At 34.0% G+C, this 19690-nt stretch overlaps 3 protein-coding genes across 15 annotated transcripts; all 3 read left to right on the top strand.

Moving 5' to 3' along the window:
• Nucleotides 1–107: 107 nt before the first annotated feature.
• LOC108196620 (uncharacterized) lies at nucleotides 108–6134 on the top strand. Of its 13 annotated transcripts, none has more exons than XM_017363986.2 (13): nucleotides 109–663; nucleotides 771–881; nucleotides 1756–1880; nucleotides 2200–2287; nucleotides 2359–2487; nucleotides 2680–2813; nucleotides 3021–3172; nucleotides 3516–3614; nucleotides 3907–3965; nucleotides 4468–4531; nucleotides 4771–4806; nucleotides 5200–5232; nucleotides 5425–5507. In XM_017363986.2, the coding sequence occupies exons 5-12, from the start codon at nucleotides 2395–2397 to the stop codon at nucleotides 5205–5207; spliced, it is 645 nt and encodes a 214-aa protein (XP_017219475.1). In that variant the 5' UTR covers nucleotides 109–663; nucleotides 771–881; nucleotides 1756–1880; nucleotides 2200–2287; nucleotides 2359–2394; the 3' UTR covers nucleotides 5208–5232; nucleotides 5425–5507. The 13 variants fall into 13 exon arrangements, 12 of the variants coding, with proteins under 12 accessions (XP_063937723.1, XP_017219475.1, XP_063937724.1 ...); XR_001801823.2 differs by having other exon boundaries at nucleotides 110–663; nucleotides 4688–4806; XM_064081649.1 differs by lacking the exon at nucleotides 5200–5232 and having other exon boundaries at nucleotides 112–378; nucleotides 595–663; nucleotides 4688–4806.
• LOC108194994 (telomere repeat-binding factor 1-like) lies at nucleotides 5458–5823 on the top strand. Its single transcript, XM_017361929.1, has one exon. The coding sequence runs from the start codon at nucleotides 5458–5460 to the stop codon at nucleotides 5821–5823; it is 366 nt and encodes a 121-aa protein (XP_017217418.1).
• A 1899-nt stretch (nucleotides 6135–8033) lies between the features above and the next one.
• LOC108195813 (uncharacterized) lies at nucleotides 8034–19023 on the top strand. The gene is made up of 14 exons (XM_017362774.2): nucleotides 8034–8121; nucleotides 9651–10087; nucleotides 10381–10449; nucleotides 10544–10651; nucleotides 11981–12049; nucleotides 12284–12430; nucleotides 12835–12882; nucleotides 14436–14542; nucleotides 14667–14729; nucleotides 15421–15472; nucleotides 16703–17307; nucleotides 18238–18441; nucleotides 18514–18637; nucleotides 18762–19023. Exons 2-14 carry the CDS (start codon nucleotides 9695–9697, stop codon nucleotides 18846–18848), a joined length of 2076 nt encoding a protein of 691 aa, XP_017218263.1. The 5' UTR covers nucleotides 8034–8121; nucleotides 9651–9694; the 3' UTR covers nucleotides 18849–19023.
• Nucleotides 19024–19690: the final 667 nt, after the last annotated feature.

Below are 19690 nucleotides of genomic sequence, written 5' to 3'. Positions count from 1 at the left end.
AGGTATTAAAAGTGTGCTTTTGCATAATTTAAAATGATTATATTGTTCTACTTATTTAATTTGTATTAATACTTGGGATACACTTTACATATAAAAATGTGTTACGTATGGAAATTTTTAAATAGTAAACTTTATTATGTATTATATTTGCTCAATCAATCCCATGATCGGTGCTGACATTTGAATCCCTCGGTGATGCAGTTCCAATTCAATTAAAGGTTTCACTCTTTTAAATCAGTGCGGTGGAGAGGCTGGGGATAATTCTCCGGAGTCTGATCAAATAAGTGATGGTCGGGAGTTGAGTAATGAGGTTCCGGAGATTGCTGTTGATACCTATCGAATTACAAGGCTTGGCTTCACTTTGTTACCCTAACCCGGGTAAGGATTGAACAATTGTGTTTCTATAGGTTTTGCTATTTTCTTTTTTGAAAATTTGATTGTGTAAGTTTAATTATTTTCTTTAATTTGATTGGACACATTAGTGATGTGCTGATGCAATTGCCCAAATGATTATACCGTCCACTCTTGCAAAATCGAGGAACTAAAAGATGTGTGTCTTTATGGTTCTCTAATATTATTGTTTTTATTTGCAAGTATATAATTTGATGTTTTACTGGACCCGTAAACGTACTTGGAATTCATCTCAAACTGAAATTATTGATGGTAATACTTCTCACTTGGCACACTATATTTGGCTTAAATTTATAATACAGTGTTGTATGGTTATCAATAGAGTGACGATTAACTCTTTAAATATATGTATGTATTAGGTGAGCTAAGTAAAAAATCTGGCAATGGTGTATATGTATTTTTGCATAACAGAATGGTTGTTATGCAAAATGACGAGGCACAGTCACCAAGCAATATGTATACTCCTGGTGGTATGTATCTCAAATGAATGACTTTAAATTTGTTGTATTTTTACCAATGGCATGTACAAGTTTTTGGTATTAATCATAAGTTGTCACCATTTCTTTCTTGGAAACATATGCATCATGTTAGCACCAGAACATATGCATCATTGTTTTATCTGAATAAAATTTAAATTTCAATGATTCTCTCTCTCCACTTTTAAACAAAAAATTGCATCCCTGCATGATTGTCGCTTATTCTTGGATCTCAGAGGATACTTTGTTGTTTTGAAGATGAGTTTTTCTGTTTTACACGTTCGCCGTGATGAACTGCACTATAAGGAATATTGACAGTGTATAATGCACTACACATACCTCCTCAGGCTCAAAATTTTCACACACCACTAGGAGCAGAGAAATTGGACTTTGTTACACAAGATGCTGTAGAGGATTCTTAAACAGATTTTTTGATTTAGCGACGGGCTTTGGTCTTAAAAAAGCTAATATGTGCCTTCATCTAATTCTGATGCTCTGCTTACAGAACATCAAAGAAAGAGTTGAGCATGTTAGTATGTTGCAATATTAGTCTTTTTTTTTTGAAATTTTTTAACCATTTCTGTTTTGAATTCAAATGGATATCTGAGCTTAGTGGTGGTATCATCTTCTTCTTTAAGAAAAATATAAAACAAAACATTCTTGGAACATATGCATCAGGTTAGTACCAAAACTTCTTTAAAAAACTAATTTATTACTGTTTTATATCATATTATTAAGATTTGAGTATTGTTTTGAGTTGTTTTTCTTAAAATTATTTCATACTGAAATATTGCAGCTCAATTCTTGAAATCTATAGATTTCTCAAACCATAACACTAAAAGTTTAATTATATTTTTTATTATTGTAGATTGTAAGTGTTGTAGGTGAAAGTAGTGAGAGAGGCTATGATTTTGATAGTAGAAGCGTGGAAAGAGATTCCAGATGCATTTGATGAGGTTTCACCACTTTTCGAGTCCCAATCTTTTTCGAAAGGTATTCCTATTTTGTTTGTTTCAATTATTAGTAAATCTTTTAAAAGACAAAAATATTCATATAGTTCGACTACACAGTGAACTTATGTTACTGTTGCTATCCTTTCCTTTAAAGTCCTGTAATTTTTGTTTTTCTTTGTCCTCCCATGCCTGCTTCGATTTTGTTCTGCTGTTATAGTGCCTGGCCGCAAGCTTTTTCATCTATGTATTCACGTTTTTGTTCTCTGACTCAATCAAACATTTTATTTTATTGGTTCATGATGTTTGTTTATTTGTTTGAGATTATTTTAACAAGTAATTTCATTTTTTTAATATTGCAGGCTACAACTATTTGAAGATTCATCCAGATTTACATTGTAAATCAGAGTACAACACATCAGGTTTATTCGCCTTCGTCCGGCAGAACTGGTGAGCATAACTAACCATTACTGATACGTATGCTTATCGCACATTGTTTGAATGGTTTTGGGTGTTGTCAGGACAACGTATATGGTGTTCACCGTCCAATCACTCTAATGCACACGATAGTCACAGTACTGGGAATGACCAACCAGCAGAAAGTGAAAATGTTGATCCGAATAGAGCTACGAGGACAACTACTGATACTGGTACATAATAGTTACTATCTTCTTCGCATATTGTAATCATTCTGACGGACTGTGATTATTTGTAATATGTAACCGTCTCTAAAGGGTCAATAGGTAGTAGTATAGGTATTGAGATGTCAGCTGAATCTAATTTGCCATTCTTTGGAGAAGCTCTTTCCGAATATTTAGCGGAATAGTCTGACATATTTGAAGGGTTTGTTGAATAAGAAGAGAAGTAGTGGGAGGCTGCTGATGAATTTGATTATAAGGAACTTGGTTCAGAGAAATCAGGACGTGATTCTGCTGGAAACGTTTAGCGTGAATTTTGGAAAGAGTCCATGTACCAGGTAATTAACATCTCATGCATGTGCTTAATCTGATGTAGCTTTCTTTAATCGCGCTGTTAGATTGTTGGAGTTAATCTCTTCCCTGTCGAATGCAGACCTAATAACTTGAGTTTTGGCAACAAGGTTGATATTCAATGCAACTGTGGCTAATATGTATGATTGGTTATGCTTATTTGGCTGATGCAATTCTGTTCTGTTTTCCTACAGAAAGATGGATCAGTGCATTTTGAGAAAACTGCAGACAAATGGGGAAAGAATGGTGCCTCTGGCCAAGCTGAGAAATGTGCGCACAAGTGGTGCAGCGTCGACCCAAACACATCCCATGAGGCTAGACATGATGCGCATGTCTGGCATGAAAGGTGCCAAATAATGAGATATCAAATTCAGGTTGTCAGTTTTGTAGATATGATCTTAGTTGGTATTAATCATAAATTATCACTATTACATTTTGTCATTCTGTGTATTTAGCTTCTGTAAAGCATGCCCGGCACCTCATACTAGCCCAGCTAAATGTGTCTCTAAGGCAACTACTTTGATATATATATTTGACAATTCAGCTTCTTATTTCACAAAAATGGTTATTTATTCTTTTAGGTCATCTCTTGAATCATTTCAGACTTTCATTTATAAGTCGTAAAACTTTTAAGTGGCAGCCATCCCGTCTTGGTGTGTAACTTACATTTTTACAAATCCTTCTTGCAGAATTTGGATCAAAGTCTATCACCCTGGCCGCAATGATGTGGTGTAGTCGGAATCATCAAAGAATATACACCAAAGTGGTAGTGTTTCTCTCAGTAGAAGGTATTTTATATTAAAATTCAAAATTACTTCATACCTGTGTGCTGTCTATTGGTTTAAAATCTAATATTTGATAATTTCAGGGTGTCTCAACCATGTTGTTAACCATAAGGATGCTTAGATATACTGTGATTGTGTTTTGGATAAGCTATTGTGTTAGACAGGTCGTTAGCTATAAGCAGGCCATATATTCGTGTCATGGATATATTTTACACTGGACTAATTCGAATTGCAATTATCAATATTGCCTTATATTTTGCATTACTTTGATCATGATAATTGTTTTTATATTCAGTGTTATCTATATTATGTCGCAAACGAAGCTCGGATTCCTATGAAGATGAATTTCAAGCGGTAACTATCACAAAGCCATACATGTTTTCTATTATAAGGTTTTATATGAGTTTTGCAATCACCACCGTTTTCAGTGACATAGAAATAAAACATAAAGGACATCTAACAACTATTGATCCTTATATTCAAAATAGGTTGCTCAAGATGCAAAACCATCACACCTGAAAATATGAATCCAAGTACTCAACTTCGTGTTTTTAAGATATTTTGCACCAATATGCCTTTATCGGGCGTAGAGGTACTGGTCCATATATCACTTCTTCAAGAAAAGGAGATGCTTTGTGCACTGGACCGAACTTTATAGTATAATTTATATATTTTCTATCTTCTTTTAGTATAAAATTGTTGTTCCCTCTACAAAAAGCTACTGGTCTGATTATTGCTAGATAGTGTTCACATTTTTACTTATCGTTTGTTAGAAAAATCATTAGTTGTTTTACTTATGTAAACATTCTTATTTTTTTTTTTATCTTATTTTGCAATGGTGGCTATTGGTCGTCAGATGTACAGGTCATGGTGTGAACAGATAGAAATACAGTCCATTAACTCCATTACTTTAAATCAAGGTAACTCACCACATATGTAATTGTGTTTTTAATCTTTTGCAAGATCTATAAATAACATCCCTTTATAACAAGTGACATAGTTCTACAATGCACAAGTTTAGCTTATGAAATTTTATCTGAAGGTCTCTACATGTTCTTTTGTAAACATTTTTTCAGGAAAAATTTGTGGTGGTGGTTTTTTTTTCGGGTATCCATTTCGTTGGAGCAAATTTTTACCATTCCTTTTTGCTTTGTTTAAGGTGTGGCCTGTTTAAGGTGTGGCATGTACACTTATGGTATGTTTCTCCCCTTTCTCTGCTGTAAATTTTTTGTTATGCCTATCTTTAAACCACTGAACATCCCTGCAGTAGAGTATGGAATTGCAGAGATTATTTTCAGGCCTTCTCTATATGATTTCAGTGCTTTCTGCTGACTTTGAAATTGAGGAAGAATTAAGTTGAGATTTATATAGAAAAATCACTAAGATTAGTCTTTGATTGGTTAGAATTTTCATAGAGACCTATTATTTGCTAACTTGATTATAATTTTAATTACAGAGTGAAACATGGTCTAACATATAATCCTGATATATTCTCTATTTGGTGTCTTTTATGATAATTATTACGTGTCTACACAAGATGACATGATTGATAATCTTGATACGCTTATTACTTGAATTTTTTTCACAGGTAGTTAGTCTTTTCAAGGAGTTTGGTCATGTGGTATGTTTAACCTCTACATGAAGCATGTACACTGATATTAGTTCTTTGTCTCTCCTCAGTCAGTGCTGTGAAATTTCTGTTATGACTATCTGTGCTCAACTAACAAGTCCACCATAGGCATTGTTTCTGGTTCGAACTGAGATGTTCATTTGTTAGGCTTATCACTGATAGATTTATATTTCCAAATTCAAGGTAGTTCTGTCAGGCACTTGTGAGCTGTTACCAATGGGTGCCCCCAAGCAGAAATGGACCTCAGAAGAAGAAGTTGCTCTTAAGGCTGGTGTCAAAAAACATGATGCAGGTAAGTGGCGTACGATCCTTAAAGATCCAGAGTTTAGCGGTGTGTTATACCTGGGCTCAACTGTGGACCTCAAGGACAAGTGGAGGAACATGAGTGTCATCGCAGATGGATGGGGTTCTCGAGAGAAGGCTAGGTTGGCACTTAAAAGAATGCACCAGAGTTCTAAAGATGATGATAATTTTATGGCTCTTGCTCATTTAGATCAGAGCGATGAAGAACTTTTCAATGAGCAGCCTCTTGCAACTTCTATGGTCCCTCTCCACAGATTGGTAGTTCTAAGAGATCTATAATAAGACTGGACAATCTTATTATGGAAGAAATAACCAACTTGAAGTAACTTGCTGGTTCTAATAAGACTACTATTGTTACATACATGGAGGAACAATACTGGGCTCCTCCAAACTTTAAGACTCCTTTCTAAATTGAAGTTTTTGACTAATTCTGTTAGACTGCTAAATTAAATTTTGATTTTTTTAGAATATTACTGTATAGAAGAAATTATCCGGAGCACGAACAAAATTTTGACTTCTATTTTTATCATCTCAGGAGATGTGGTAAGTTATTTAAGTATATACAAATATTTGAAGCATGTGGTCATTGAGATGTGGTCTTCATTTTCTGCATCTTTTATCAATTCTTAATGTCTAAGTAATTTGATTATGTTTCAATATCGTTAATCTTGGTTAAAATTATTAGTTTTATTATGCACGTGTTTGATATAAAAACGGCTATTATACAATTTTTTTTGAAATTTCCAGCAAGTCTTTTAGAAAAAAATACTATTAAAATATAAAAAAAATTGATATTGATAAAAACCGAACCTAAATTTATACATATTAATATTGAAATATAAATAGATAGAATGTGTCACCGTGTACTAAATTTTGGCATAATTCTAGAACTTACTTAGAAAACACCAAATACTGAAATTGATGGAGAATTACATACAATGATTATTATTTTATTTTTTTGAAATCACATACAATGATTATTATAAATAAAATTATATCACACAATTTATAATATTATTTATGATTTTTAATTAATAAGTAATATTTGATATTTGATACGGTTCTCCCACATAATTATATAATCAAATTAAACATTAGTTGTTGATATAAATGTCAATATAGGATAAATATTAAAAAAAATAAAAAAATTATGTTAATTATAATAAAATGATGTTTAAATTAATTAGAAAAATATAATATAAATATTGTGTGTGAAGCACGGCCACTATTTTGATAACAAGCTTTTGACATTGCAGTTTATGTGCTTTTATCGGCAAGCTCGGTGCAAGTGTTGAATTTTACATAATTTGGCAGAAAAGGAGGTTCTGGACATGGTTGATGCCATCGGGATAATTTTTATATTTATAGAGACCGTTTTCATTTATGTTCCATTTATAAGACTAGGCATCGTGTAAAACATGTTTGAACATAAAATGATTTATATTAGTTAAGGAGGTTTGCACTCCCAAATATAATACCAAATTCTTAATGTAATAGTTTTTTTATATTTAGATTATTATGGTATACACTGCCTAATCATGTGATTTAAATCTTCAAACGAAAATTTTAATATGAATTTTTTAAAGATAGGACCATGTGCAAAATTGGGATAACAATATAGAGTGAAATATGAATTTTATGAATTTTAATACATATACAGTGATAACAATAATTGAATTTTTCACTTTTTAGGCACAAAAATATAAACAATGTTATAATATATCGATTTTTATATGCATATGAAATGTATGTTGTCGAATGCTGAAATTTATTTTATTTCGGCCTCTCTTTTGTATATTATTATTTTTGTCTACAGTCATAATTTTCAAATTTATTTTATCGAATTATCGCACATTGTATTATTCCAAGGTAACCTATTATTATTATTATTATTATTATTATTATTATTATTGATTTTCCAACTTTTTTTATGTTAAAATTTCTGATTTAGATTTATGAATGCCAAGTATGGATCACAATCTATTCTAATTTTCACAGTTTTGTCTATCAGTTAAGGTGCTTTTGGCGACTGTGTATGTATAGGGATTTCTTTGTGTACAATTTTTTATATATTTTACACCTTACTATATTTTCATCTGTTATCGGAATTTAATATAAGTCTTATTAATTTAACATAAAGATCTATGATAAATCTACAAAGATATAACTATATTTTCGATGATAGTAATCTTTAAATTACGTGTGACTATTTATAAGGTATATATATCATTTCAAACTAGAAAAAAAAAAAAAAAATTTAAAACTATAAGACTGTATCGGAAAAACGATATAAAATTATATGACCAGAAAATTTAAAATAATTTCAAAAATATCTTCTTAAGAGCACGCGAAACGCGGGCAAAAATACCTAGTTAATTATAAGTAGTCATGTTTTGTAAATAATTTATAAAAAAAATATTTATTAAAAGTTGGTATTTTTATAAATATATTCCATAAAATTTAGTTTTACATCTTTAATAAAGTAAGATCACAATTATTATTTCCCTGTTATTACCGTTCTTACTTCTTTCCAATTTTCAACTCGGTTAAGCTCTCGCAGCTCTGCTCTGCTCTCTCGTAAGTGCCTTATCGCTTACATATTTTATCCGATAATTTATACTTATTTGTGTTGATTGAGCTATGAAATCATTACTGCACTGCCTATTTAGCTTCTTGCTTAGTTTCTGAATTTTTAATTCCTATATTGTCTTAAATTTCGAGCGCAAATTAGTCGATGTGGAGCTTCTTTCTTTCTTTCTTTTATTTTTAATTCAGGTTGTTAAGTGTCTGTTGAAAGTCCTCTAAGAAATTATTGAACATGTGAAGCTTCTCACTGTTTAAGGATTTCCTACCACCACTGCACTGCCAAGAAATGAGGACTGAACTCTGTAGAATAAGCCGCTATTGTTTGCTTGTATGCCGTTTCGTGGAATAATTGTTAGGCGGAGATATGTATACATTGCTATAATGATAATAATGATATATGCAGGGTTAGTGCTTTGATGAATAATGTTTTGATGTGTATTCCATATGTTTCTACCATATTCAGCGGGTTTTCTTACTCCTTGGTTTGGTTGGAGAGAATGGAATTCGGAGGAATGTAATGGAAAACTGTGGACAAAATTAGAAGGGATGTAAGGAAAAATAGGGGGGGGGGGGGGGGGGGGGTTTCTTATGATGGTGTTTGTAAACAAAATGGGTAGGAAGGAGATCAGAACATTTATTTACACACTACAAACAGAACGCTAGAATTGTAATACACACGGAATTTTTACAGTAGAACATGGAACCTGCCACCATTTCAATTAAATATCCTCTTAAGACTAATATCACCTCTTAGAACCACCATATAGTTTTTGCGTAGCCCGATTTTCGATATCTCCTCTACGATAGCAACTGCTATACATACTCTCTATAACTTTTGTTTTGGTTATATATCATCTCTCGTATTTTGCAAATGCTTATTTCATATTTCTATGCACAATTTACATTTATATATAAATAATACAAGCAACTGATAATACTTTGAATATGTTCTATTAAATTTTTCGACCTGAAATGCTTCTCTGAAGTGTGCATATTACTGTTGGGTGTAAATCTAGATCATATTTTGGTTTGTACTTGACATAAAATCAACAGAATTTAAGATGTTGAATATTTGTATAAAAGGGTTGAACTATAGTGTTGATTTTGTGAACCATTTAGGAAATTATGACTTTAGTGAGGTGAAAATTATATAATTTTAGCATCCTTCATCTATGCTTTACATGATGTCATAAATATAGGAGCATTATGTTGGATGTCCAATGCTTCATTTGCATTGCATACTGGCCATGTGTATTTATAGTACCTGTATGGTTTGTGATGGATCATGAAATATTATGTCGGGATAATAAATTATTGATAGATACAAGTACTTGCTAGAATGATAAACTAATGAGTCAGTAATTACTAATGACTTATTATAGATTTTGTTATTAGAAAAGATTAGAAGTTGCTGTTGTTAAAACCCAAATGATTACTCTATTTAATTCCGTGCTAACTTCAGTGTTGTAGACATTTCCTGTGATTAAGTATTTGCCTTCTTATCCTCTGGTTTTTCTCAGTGTATGAAAAGCTCAAGTTACGTCTAGTAAGGTAAACAAGAGCCATGGACATGGACCTGGACGAACTTGACGATCTGGGCCGGGCTCCATCAAGGTCTACCAGATTTGCCCCTAAGAACTCTAAATTTAAACCCAAACCTAAAATCAAACCACTAAAACCAAAATTGGATACCAGTTCTGTTCTGCCTTCAACAAAGAAGGAATTAGCAGAGCCATTAATAACAGCTACTGATTCTGGAAATATAGTTAAGGTAGAAATGGAATCATCCTGTACAACCGCTTCCAACAGAGATGATATTGTAAAAATGGACACTGACTTGAAGACTGAAGGGAACCTGCCAGAAGATCCAATGGAAGAAGACAATCACAAAGACGAAGATCAGATTGTTCGAGAAATTGATGTATTCTTCACTCCATCCTTGGACTCCAAGTCTCTGGTCAATCTCTATCCTCCATCATGCAATAACTGATTACAATTCTTTCTTCTAATTAACGGACTACAATTTTGATGTCATAAATTTTCAAAATCGTATTATTGTACTCAACTAGTATTAGCCCATTTGTGTAAAACGTGTATACTAGAAACCTAAAATATCCAATTGTTTTGCATATGAAAACTGTATAGCAGTCTAAAACAAATGCAGTCTTTCTAATTGATGGTTGTAGGCATGTAGTATCGATACAAATTATATAGTTTTGACAAACCTCTCTATTATATAATGTTATTCAGCTTTACGTTATGCAATATCCATTAAAGCCCTGCTGGCGTCCCTACGAACTGGATGAACAATGTGAAGAGGTCTGTAAGGATCTTCCATGGCAAATTTATTTACTGACACAAAGACACTGCTAAAATCTTGTGTTGATGTTAGAGCTTTGCTTCTTGATTGCAGGTAAGAGTGAAACCAACGTCCTCTGAAGTTGAGATTGATTTAACAGTGGATCTTGATTCGAAGAATTACGACCCTGATTCAAATAGCGGAGTGAAGATGACAAAGCAGGTCTATTTTCTTTTACACAACAAAATTATACTGCCAAATATATGTCCCTTCTGTTAAAAGTTAAAGTTACTGCTTGCTACCTACCATTATTTGCTAAATTTTGATTAAAGCATGAGAGACAAACCAATAAACCATCGTCTGTGTAACAGTTGCGTATGTAATACAATCTTGTGGTAGATGGATAAATAATATTGCAAATGGTTGATTTGAACTACTCCTTCCTAAGCACTTGCTACCAGATATGGCTCTTTTTTTCTCCATCGTGCTTTCTTGTTGGAACACATCATTAGAATTGGTTATGCTATTTAGTTGATGCCTAAAGATTTTATCTTTTGCTGTCTCAAGGTTCCTTGAGAGCTCTTTCACCATTGGTATATGAATTGGATATTAAAGTTCCTAAATATCCTTTACTCACAGACTTGCGGTTTTTCAAGTGCTCTGACCAATTATTTATCCAATACTGTGATTTTCATACTCCATACTGGCTGGTCCGCTGCAACCCACAAAATTTCTAGGCATTTTGTATGGCCTAGTTCGTGATAGGTCATAGCAATGGTGGCAGTGGGTATGGGAGGTTCAGAATCTGCATTTATGATATATTGTATTTCCCAGTGAGGCCTCTAGAGTAATTCAGAGTGCGAAGCAAATCGGCTATACTTATATATACCATTGTAAGTTTCTTGTTTGTTTCTTGTTCCATCTTTGTCTCAAGGTGGTTTTGCTGCTGGACTGCTAGTACTCCAGAGCTTGTGTTAGGACAAGACTAGTATCAGCATAATACTAGTAGTAATAGTACTATAGTAGTAGCAGTATAGTAAGGAGAGTATGATAGTAAGGGTACTTTGGTCATTCTATTGTATTAGTTATAAGTCTGCTATGCTGATAGGTCTCTATAAGAACTGATGTAAAACTTTCATTCTGTTATGATATGAAAAATTGGCATTTGCCTCCAACACTTTTCTCTCTCTGCTTCTCTCTCTATAACTGCTTTCTCTCTCTAAAATTCTCTTCTCTTCTCACCTAAACTCTGTTTCTCACCTCTATTTCTCTCTAATCTCCTCTCAATTCTCTGCTGTTACTCTATTTCTGCACTTATATACATAGAAAACACCAAACAAAGTCTCAAACTAGGTCAGGAAAGTACCAGATCCTGACAGCTTGCTTATTTTATTACATTATATGGTCGGAGACCACTTTTGTTGAGATTACAGTTCCTTGTCCTTTTATAGTTGCCTAGTAATTGTTATAATGATAATTATTAGTTTATAGCTATGGAATAGCAACAACATTGAATGATATTTGGATTCACTGCTCATATTTTCTTTTTAGATTTTGTCATCTTCATGGAAGTTACCTTGTAGGAGTGGATACGCAGTTGGAGTTTTAAAAGGAAATAAGGTAAGCTCTTTCCTCAGGCGAAATTCCTGAGCATAGCTTATGATGTTTTAGTGATAACTTTAAGTTTAATACTATGAATTGTCAACTTTTAATGAAATGTTATATGACAAAAGAAAATGTGAAGCTACTTGGTTGGGGTCTTGACCTCAAGTTAGAAGAGATGGGTTTGAAGATGTACTCTAACAAGATTGCTCTGGAAGATGCTCAGTTTGTTGTCGTTGTGAATTCTTGCAGTTGCACCTGAATCCTGTGAATGCAGCAGTCCAGCTCCGGCCATCCATGCAACATTTTGGATCTGGGGCGTCAAGAAAGAAACATATGGTACGTCATGACGAGGGTGAAGTTAAGGAAGGAAAATCTGCTGGACCATCAAAGAAACAGGTAACTTTAGGCATCTTTATCTTTCCGAAGGTCAGTGAAATTGTTTATTCAGTTTCACAGGACCCATTTTAGGACCAACTCTTAAGTTTTAATAGCAGTGCACAGTTATTAATAGATGGTTAAATAGTTAACCCTTATGCAGGGAAGTGTATGGGAGTGTGTTTCCAATAAGGGAAACAACTTTGATGGCTTATACATAGTACTTATATTTACTGATCTTAGGTGCATAATGTACTGCATAGCAAGTTGTGCCTAAAATTATTTGTGTGTTGTTTATTTGGGGGAGGGGGCTAGTGGTAGGTGCATTCCTTAACTGACTATCTACTGATTATATTTGATTCAATTTCTCGTTATCTGCATCTTACTAAAATAGGATTCCAAATTCTGTGTCAATTTTACTGCAGAACAAGCAGACAGAGGTCCTAAATGAGGCATTGAAAGACTTAGAAGAGGTACATGAGACTCGCTTCATTGTATAGAATCATGTAGCTTTAAATTTCTAGGCCCGTTACCTTGTTCCTTCTCTGTGGCCTGGGATTGCAGAGTTCTGTGATATCTGTATTATTCTAAGCTAGATTTATTGTTATCATAGTTCATCATAGCTGAAGTATAATAAGGACCTGCTGCAGATGGTGCCCATGACATGTTAAAGTAAGTAACCTACTTCCTCTTTTGAAGCTCTGGAGGAAGAGAAAGATGCCTGATAACAAAGGTCTAGCTGTCCAATCTGTCAAGAAGCCACTCATTTTAAGAAGTGATTTAAATTGCCACAACATTTCCCCATTTTTTTAGTGCTAGATTATAAAGAACTATAGGAGTGCATATAACCATCCCCACAGACTCAATTGTGTAGCGTTGGTCTCTGAAGCAGTAAAAAATGTTGACAGAAGATCAGGAGCTTTACTAAAATGCTTTTTTGTTTATAGTGTAAAAGAAAAGAGTAGAATCGTATAGTAGTCTTAACACTGTGGCAACTGATAAGTCTCCAGATGATGGGCAGTTGAACCACACAAATAAATCTCAATTACATGAAATTTGGCCTCTTAAATGAAAAAAATTAAGTGGTACTTACAAACTTTTTAAAAGGAACTTGTTTTTGTTACTCTTCCAAGTTAAATATTGTAATTAGTGTATTAACAATTGAGCTGGACTGCAGACTTGAGGCACGTAGAGCTCTAGTCTAGCGGCGATGTTTTTATTCTATACTTTTTCAATATATATTATTATTAAATGTTGTACTGCAAATTTTTTTTTTCAATTCATATATATCGACCTGTACGGGAGTTTAGCTACATTACAGGGGCGGAACCAGCATGTAAGCAGGGTAGTCATCTGCCTACCCTTAACTTTCTACATGATATGTTACAAATGACGCCGTTTGGATGCATATTCTTGGGGGAAAAAAACAAACAATTGGTTGAGCCCAGCCTATATGAATTTTGCCTATTTTCCTGCTCATTTTTGGTTCTTTAACTTCGAAATTATAAGTAATTTTGGATGTTCTTGCTAGAAGTGACCTGAATACATTGCATATATGCTGTTGGTGAATTTTTTTAAAGTATATGCTAGCTGGTGAAATATTTAAGTTAAATCATGCCTACCCTATTATAAAATTTTAGTTTTGCCACTGGCTACATATAACTAACTCACCGACAGTGGGTTTGCTTGATAATTGCCTAATGATTTTGAAGTAAACCATGAATTTTGAAGCTAAAGACTGCCATATGCCCACATCTACAGAATCGACAATGGTAGTGGAACATATCCTTTATTAGAGAAAGAACAAAAGGCAAAGACCTGCATATTAACTGCAACCAGCAAATGATTGTTTTAAATGCTCCCTCGCCTTTTATTTTACCACTGAATAGTCACTGTTTTGCAAATCCAAGTAAACTACGTATAGATGCTGCAGCTTGTGAATTGTTTCATGCTCTTTTTTTTTATTGTATTATAATCACAACAACAATTTTTTAGAGTATCTTAAGGTTATCTTTGCTACTCTCAGAACTGGATCCATCTCAAGTACAATGGTCCAACGAGTGATGCTTCTAGCAGATATTTACAAAAAATGGTGGGAGAAGAAGGCTCTGAGATTGAATTTTCAATGAGCTCGTATGCCTTTAATACCATATTTTCTGAATATTGGGAATTCTCAAGTCAATCAATCTTTTATTAGGCTGTGCAAGTTTAAAGGTGATCTTGTATTCTAAGTAACTTTTACTCACAAATCTTGTAGGTTTGATTATGTCAATTCCTTTTGTCCCGGGACTTCAAATCGACAAGGAGGTCCTTCTAAAAGGTAGTTGCTATTGATAACCAGGTGGTCTCTTTATATATTTTAATTGATCATTTAAACACTAAATTTGTGTGTTAATAGGGTCAGGTTTGCCACCAAACAGCTCTACATTATGTAGGGAAGTAATTGTCAGAGCAATCAGTGCCTCATCCCACCCTCTTTTGTCGCCATTTGAGTTCCTTTCACTTCTCAGAGTCAAAAAATGCATATTTTATTTCAAATGCTTACTTTGCCGTTCCTTTTCTTTTTACTGAGATCTAGAGTAAATTATATTTGAAGGCAAAAGCTAAGATTGTAATGGTGTTATACCGATATGCGTTAGGGCTCATAGGGATATGCTTTTACTTCATGAATTATCCCATTGTGCTCATTTGGCTAAAATTTCTTTTTACTATGGGAAAGCTCTTGTCTGTAATGTCTATTTGCACCAGCATTCTTTTATCTTTAGACATATTTTAGAAACTTGAATATGAATTCAAGAGTGACTTATCCTTGAAGACTTTAAGGTCGTATACTAGTCGTTATGTTTGTCCACTGGTACGTGTGTTAATGGTTTTATACAAGAACTTTATCTGTCCCCTTTGTTTGTTCGTGAATGGAGAAGTACTGCTAGATTCTGGTGAATGAAGTTTAGAACTCATGTCCATGATTTTTGTAATGTCAATTTCTTCAAATTTTGTGTGATGGATTTCAGGTATCTGCTTTCATTGCCGCTTGAAGATCGCTTAAAGATTTGGTTGTGTAAGGTTTGTGACCAAGACTCTAATTCTGATATGAAGTCTTTGATAAAGATTTGTCACACCCATTGGTTTATTGGCTTGTATATAGCTCGCTACTTGCCCGTTACTTGGGAAATGTGTGGTACTTTTTATGTCACAAATCTGCATTTTTTTTGTTAACCTATGTTATTTGTATTTAAATGCATTATTAGTGTGTATAACTGTATATATATCAATGTCTTTATAATTTTATATAATAGTCTACGACGTAGACTATTATATAAAATTATAACACAGGTGTGTTTATGGGCATTTCTAATGGGTTGTGAAATATCCCTTCTTAGACCAAATATACAGTTTTACACACACACAATTATATTCAAGTGAAATTTCATGTTTGTTCAAATTTCAAAAGAACTTTCATACAGGGACTTATAATATTTATATTATCCAATGTGAGTATTGCAAGTTGTTGGATGGAAAATTCTCCCAGATGCTCCCTGAGATGTTTATCTTAGCCTGATTTGAAATATATACAATGTTATTCCTTTTGGCTACCGCTGAGTTTTGAACTATTTTCCTACTCATCCGTTGAATGTCTAGTTGTATGCAGTGTACTCCTTTAGTTCAACTGCTTTAAACACTTATCAGGGTCAACCCATACTTTTTAAAATCCAATGTTCAAGCCGTTCTGGGTTTCATCATACATACATTATCATAATTTACCATTAGATACAAGTACCTTCTTGATACCTTTTAACTTCGTTATGTTTGGACCGAAAAAATATTAATAGAGTACTTGTGGGGGGGGGGGGGGGGGGGGGGGGGGCATTTTCTAAATCTGGTCTTCAAAAATATTGAGTTTATTACTAGACTATATATTGTCTTTGCACAATGCGTGCACGTTACAGTCATGGTGGTTTATGTAATTAAGTAATGAATAACCACTTGCTCTATCTTCTTGGACTATGGTTTGAATCAAGTAAACAGGACCACTGACACCAATGCGCCATTAAACAGTGCTACTAAGTAGTATCGCTACTAAATATCTATTCTGGAATATTTCACCATGCTTTGTTCACTTGATACTTTGATGTGTTTTTTTAGAAAAGTGTTAAATCTGGCTGCTTCAAAGGATCGTTCTTTCTAAATGATAGAAAAAGCATGCACGTTTTTAGTTTACAATAGCACTCAGGTTCTTAGGTATTAGTTCAGTTCAGTTTCTGCTAATGATTCATAGAGATGATTTCAATATAGGTAGCACCCATTCATCGGTTTGACGTTCTCAAGTACCTAGCTCCAAGTGATTCTGTTGAAGATCTTCTAGAAGTGCTGAAGAAGCTCTGTTATTTAGTGCAAGGACTATGGGTTCCAAAAAGTTCATTGTTAGAACTTCAAGGGCTTGACGCTTTAGTTAGGGATTACACCCTGTATTTGTTTAGCAAGAGTCACTGCATCAGTAAAAGTGATTTACCACAAAAGAGTAAATTGAAAAATGCTATGGAAAATGTGCTCAGAGTGTTTGCTGTTCAAAGATCGGCCTTGAGAGATTGGAAATTCAAGGAACCTAAAGATATGTCTTTTGTGCAACTTCATCCTGATATTGTTAAGGAACAAGAACAAGCTTGGGAAGCTAGAGGTGAAAAGTTGAATATTCAAATCTATGGTGAACGCAGTGGACATGGCCTGAAGAATTCTTCAAAGACTGGTAGCACTGGTAGGCCCGTATCCATAGAAAATGCTACCAAAGGCTTGCCAAAAACTTCAATTAAAGCCCCTCCGAAAACAGCTATATCAGATGAAACTCGCGAAGCACTATTGAAGACCCTTCAGAAACTATTCCAGAGCAACAAAGTTTGCAGGTATGTTTTCTTCTCTACTACTCGACTAGTCCTGTGATATTGACCTGTCTGACTGTTGTATAGTGACTCGCAATTTTAGCAAACAAAATTATCTTTTAGAGGTTTGGGGTGTTTTAGAGGTTTGACCACTTCAACCCGCTAATGCTAGTGTTTGATAGTTAGCGGATTGAAATAGAGGTTTGGACTCAAAAAGCTAATTTTCAAAAAGCTACTTTGAGGAGCTTTTTGGGTTAGAGGTTTTGATACGTGTCATAAAAAGCTAATCAAACAGCTATTTACCAAACAGTTTTACAAGGAACAACTAATTCAATCCGCTAGTCAAAACATATATTTCAATCAGCTAGTCATCAATACATCTAATTCAATCCGCTAACAGCTAACCGCTAACCGCTAATTCCCAAACAGGGCCCTTATGTTTCTCTTTCTGTTTTCTATCAAGCACTTCGAGGATGTTGTTATCAGTTAGAAAGGAACATTTTAATGTATTTAGAAATTGATAGAATAATATTCAATATACCTTTACAGCATTAATGTTGCATAATGATGATTTTGGTGCTTGGTGCTCTGTTTAATTTGATAATTATCTGGACCTAGTATGGTAGGCCTTTTGTATGTGGCAAGGGATATTGGATGACGAGTGGGAAAAATGAATACAATGCAGCATTGACTGTTGTGACTCTGGTTAGCGTTATGTTAACTGCCTATGTAGATACAGTTATCAGGTGTTCTTTTGTTGTTAGGTTAAAGGCTTCTTGTATTTTCAGGTAGGTTCTGTTGTATGGACATTGATTAAGATCTTCTTTTCCAGTGAAGAAGTGTGTATGGATTCTGATGTAAATTTGTATCTTTGGATCAAATTAAACAACTAAAACATGAGAGATCCAAAGTATTACAATTTTATGTACTTCTAATTATTGCTTGTTTTGGCAGCTTCCGACGCATATGCCAACTTCTACGGGACGTGGCAATTTCAAAAGATGTTCATGCGAAAGGGGGAGCTCTTGAGAGATCTGCAGCAACTGGTCTTGATGCTCCTCCAGAGGAGCTTCGAGCAATTATTAATCAAGTTGCTATAGATATTCATGGTGTCTATGTTTCAAGGACATCTACAGAGCACTCATATGATGGATTGAGGTAATGTCCGACTGTTACGTTCTTCAAAGAATACGAGTTGGGGGATGCTAAATTTTATTTTTCTTCGTTTAGGAAAACTGTTATTGATCTTCTTATTGTTGAGGGGCCCAATGCAAAGCTTAAGAAGGCTACCATCATGGAAGCTGCCAAAATTGCACTGAAGAGGGAGGAAATTCCTATGGCCGAGTACAATAAGGTCATATCACTATATCAGCAATCAATCTTTTCTTTCATGCTTTATGCATCATGTCACAATTTTCAGAAAATGTTTTTGTTATTTTTTAGTCATAATTATATTAGATGTGCTGCTGCTGCTACAGGTTATGAGTGAATTGTGCGTATCGCGAGGTTCCGTGTGGGTGCTCAAAAGCGGCGACGGGTCTCCAGATGACAAGATGCACAGCTGAGCTGACCCAGAATCAACTGACTGTATATGGATTGGGATTGCTATACTAATGAATATAATGTAGTTCTCAGAGTACTCTTTGTTCCATATGTATGTAGGACTTGATGAATGGAAGCATCATATAATGTAATGAACACAAAATCTTCACTTCTAATCAATTGTTCTTTCTTTTGGAATTCAGTAGTAGGAAATATTTATTGAAAATTCATAAACCATTATTGGTTATACTGGTAAAACAGCCTATCAAAAGCAAAGAATGCAGCATGATTGTAAGCCTATAGGTATAAAGCTAAGCTGGTGACTAAATACGAAACAAGTGAGATGGCAGATATGGGTTTAATACTTATTGCCCATACGTTTAGCATATTAAAAGTGATTATCAGCTTAAACAAGTAAACATGTGTATTAATTCCATCAATACAAATGGCAAAAAAGCATGCGGTGGTTTAGCCTCTCTGTTTATGCTGTTCGAAGCGGCGTGATTCTGATTTTTTCGGGTTTGATCTCGATCTGCTTTCTTGCCCTTCAATTAGCTCCGGTTCTGTGGAGAGTTGTCCTTCAATTAGATCTGATCGTGCATTACGATAATGGAACAGGAAGAGGAGTGCTGGTGATTCTTTCCCAACAAATATGATACACACGTATTCTAATCGTCGCGTTAGGGTTCATCTACGGATCTACATGTCAAGATTTCGACATTCAAAAGTAAAGGTGTACTTTTTCCGATTCTCAATTTACATTTTTATGTGACTATTTGTTTTCTTAGTATATTCAATACTTTATGTTTTTGAAAGTTTTGATGTGATATTCGGATTTTCTCTTTAAGTTTGTATTTGTGCGCGA

Source organism: Daucus carota, chromosome 7 (assembly GCF_001625215.2).
Source record: "Daucus carota subsp. sativus chromosome 7, DH1 v3.0, whole genome shotgun sequence".
Taxonomy (NCBI): domain Eukaryota; kingdom Viridiplantae; phylum Streptophyta; class Magnoliopsida; order Apiales; family Apiaceae; genus Daucus; species Daucus carota.
This window is presented reverse-complemented; position numbering and strand designations above follow the sequence as displayed.

Excerpts from the sequence above, each read along its gene's own strand:
- LOC108196620 (XM_064081652.1), top strand. The coding sequence starts at position 2,395 with ATGCACACGATAGTCACAGTACTGGGAATGACCAACCAGCAGAAAGTG. Across the intron at positions 3,615-3,906 it reads AGTGTTTCTCTCAGTAGAAG|TGTTATCTATATTATGTCGC; the intron begins GTATTTTATATT and ends TTTTATATTCAG. Across the intron at positions 3,966-4,467 it reads ATGAAGATGAATTTCAAGCG|ATGTACAGGTCATGGTGTGA; the intron begins GTAACTATCACA and ends ATTGGTCGTCAG.
- LOC108194994 (XM_017361929.1), top strand. The coding sequence starts at position 5,458 with ATGGGTGCCCCCAAGCAGAAATGGACCTCAGAAGAAGAAGTTGCTCTT.
- LOC108195813 (XM_017362774.2), top strand. The coding sequence starts at position 9,695 with ATGGACATGGACCTGGACGAACTTGACGATCTGGGCCGGGCTCCATCA. Across the intron at positions 10,450-10,543 it reads TGGATGAACAATGTGAAGAG|GTAAGAGTGAAACCAACGTC; the intron begins GTCTGTAAGGAT and ends TCTTGATTGCAG. Across the intron at positions 18,638-18,761 it reads CTATGGCCGAGTACAATAAG|GTTATGAGTGAATTGTGCGT; the intron begins GTCATATCACTA and ends CTGCTGCTACAG.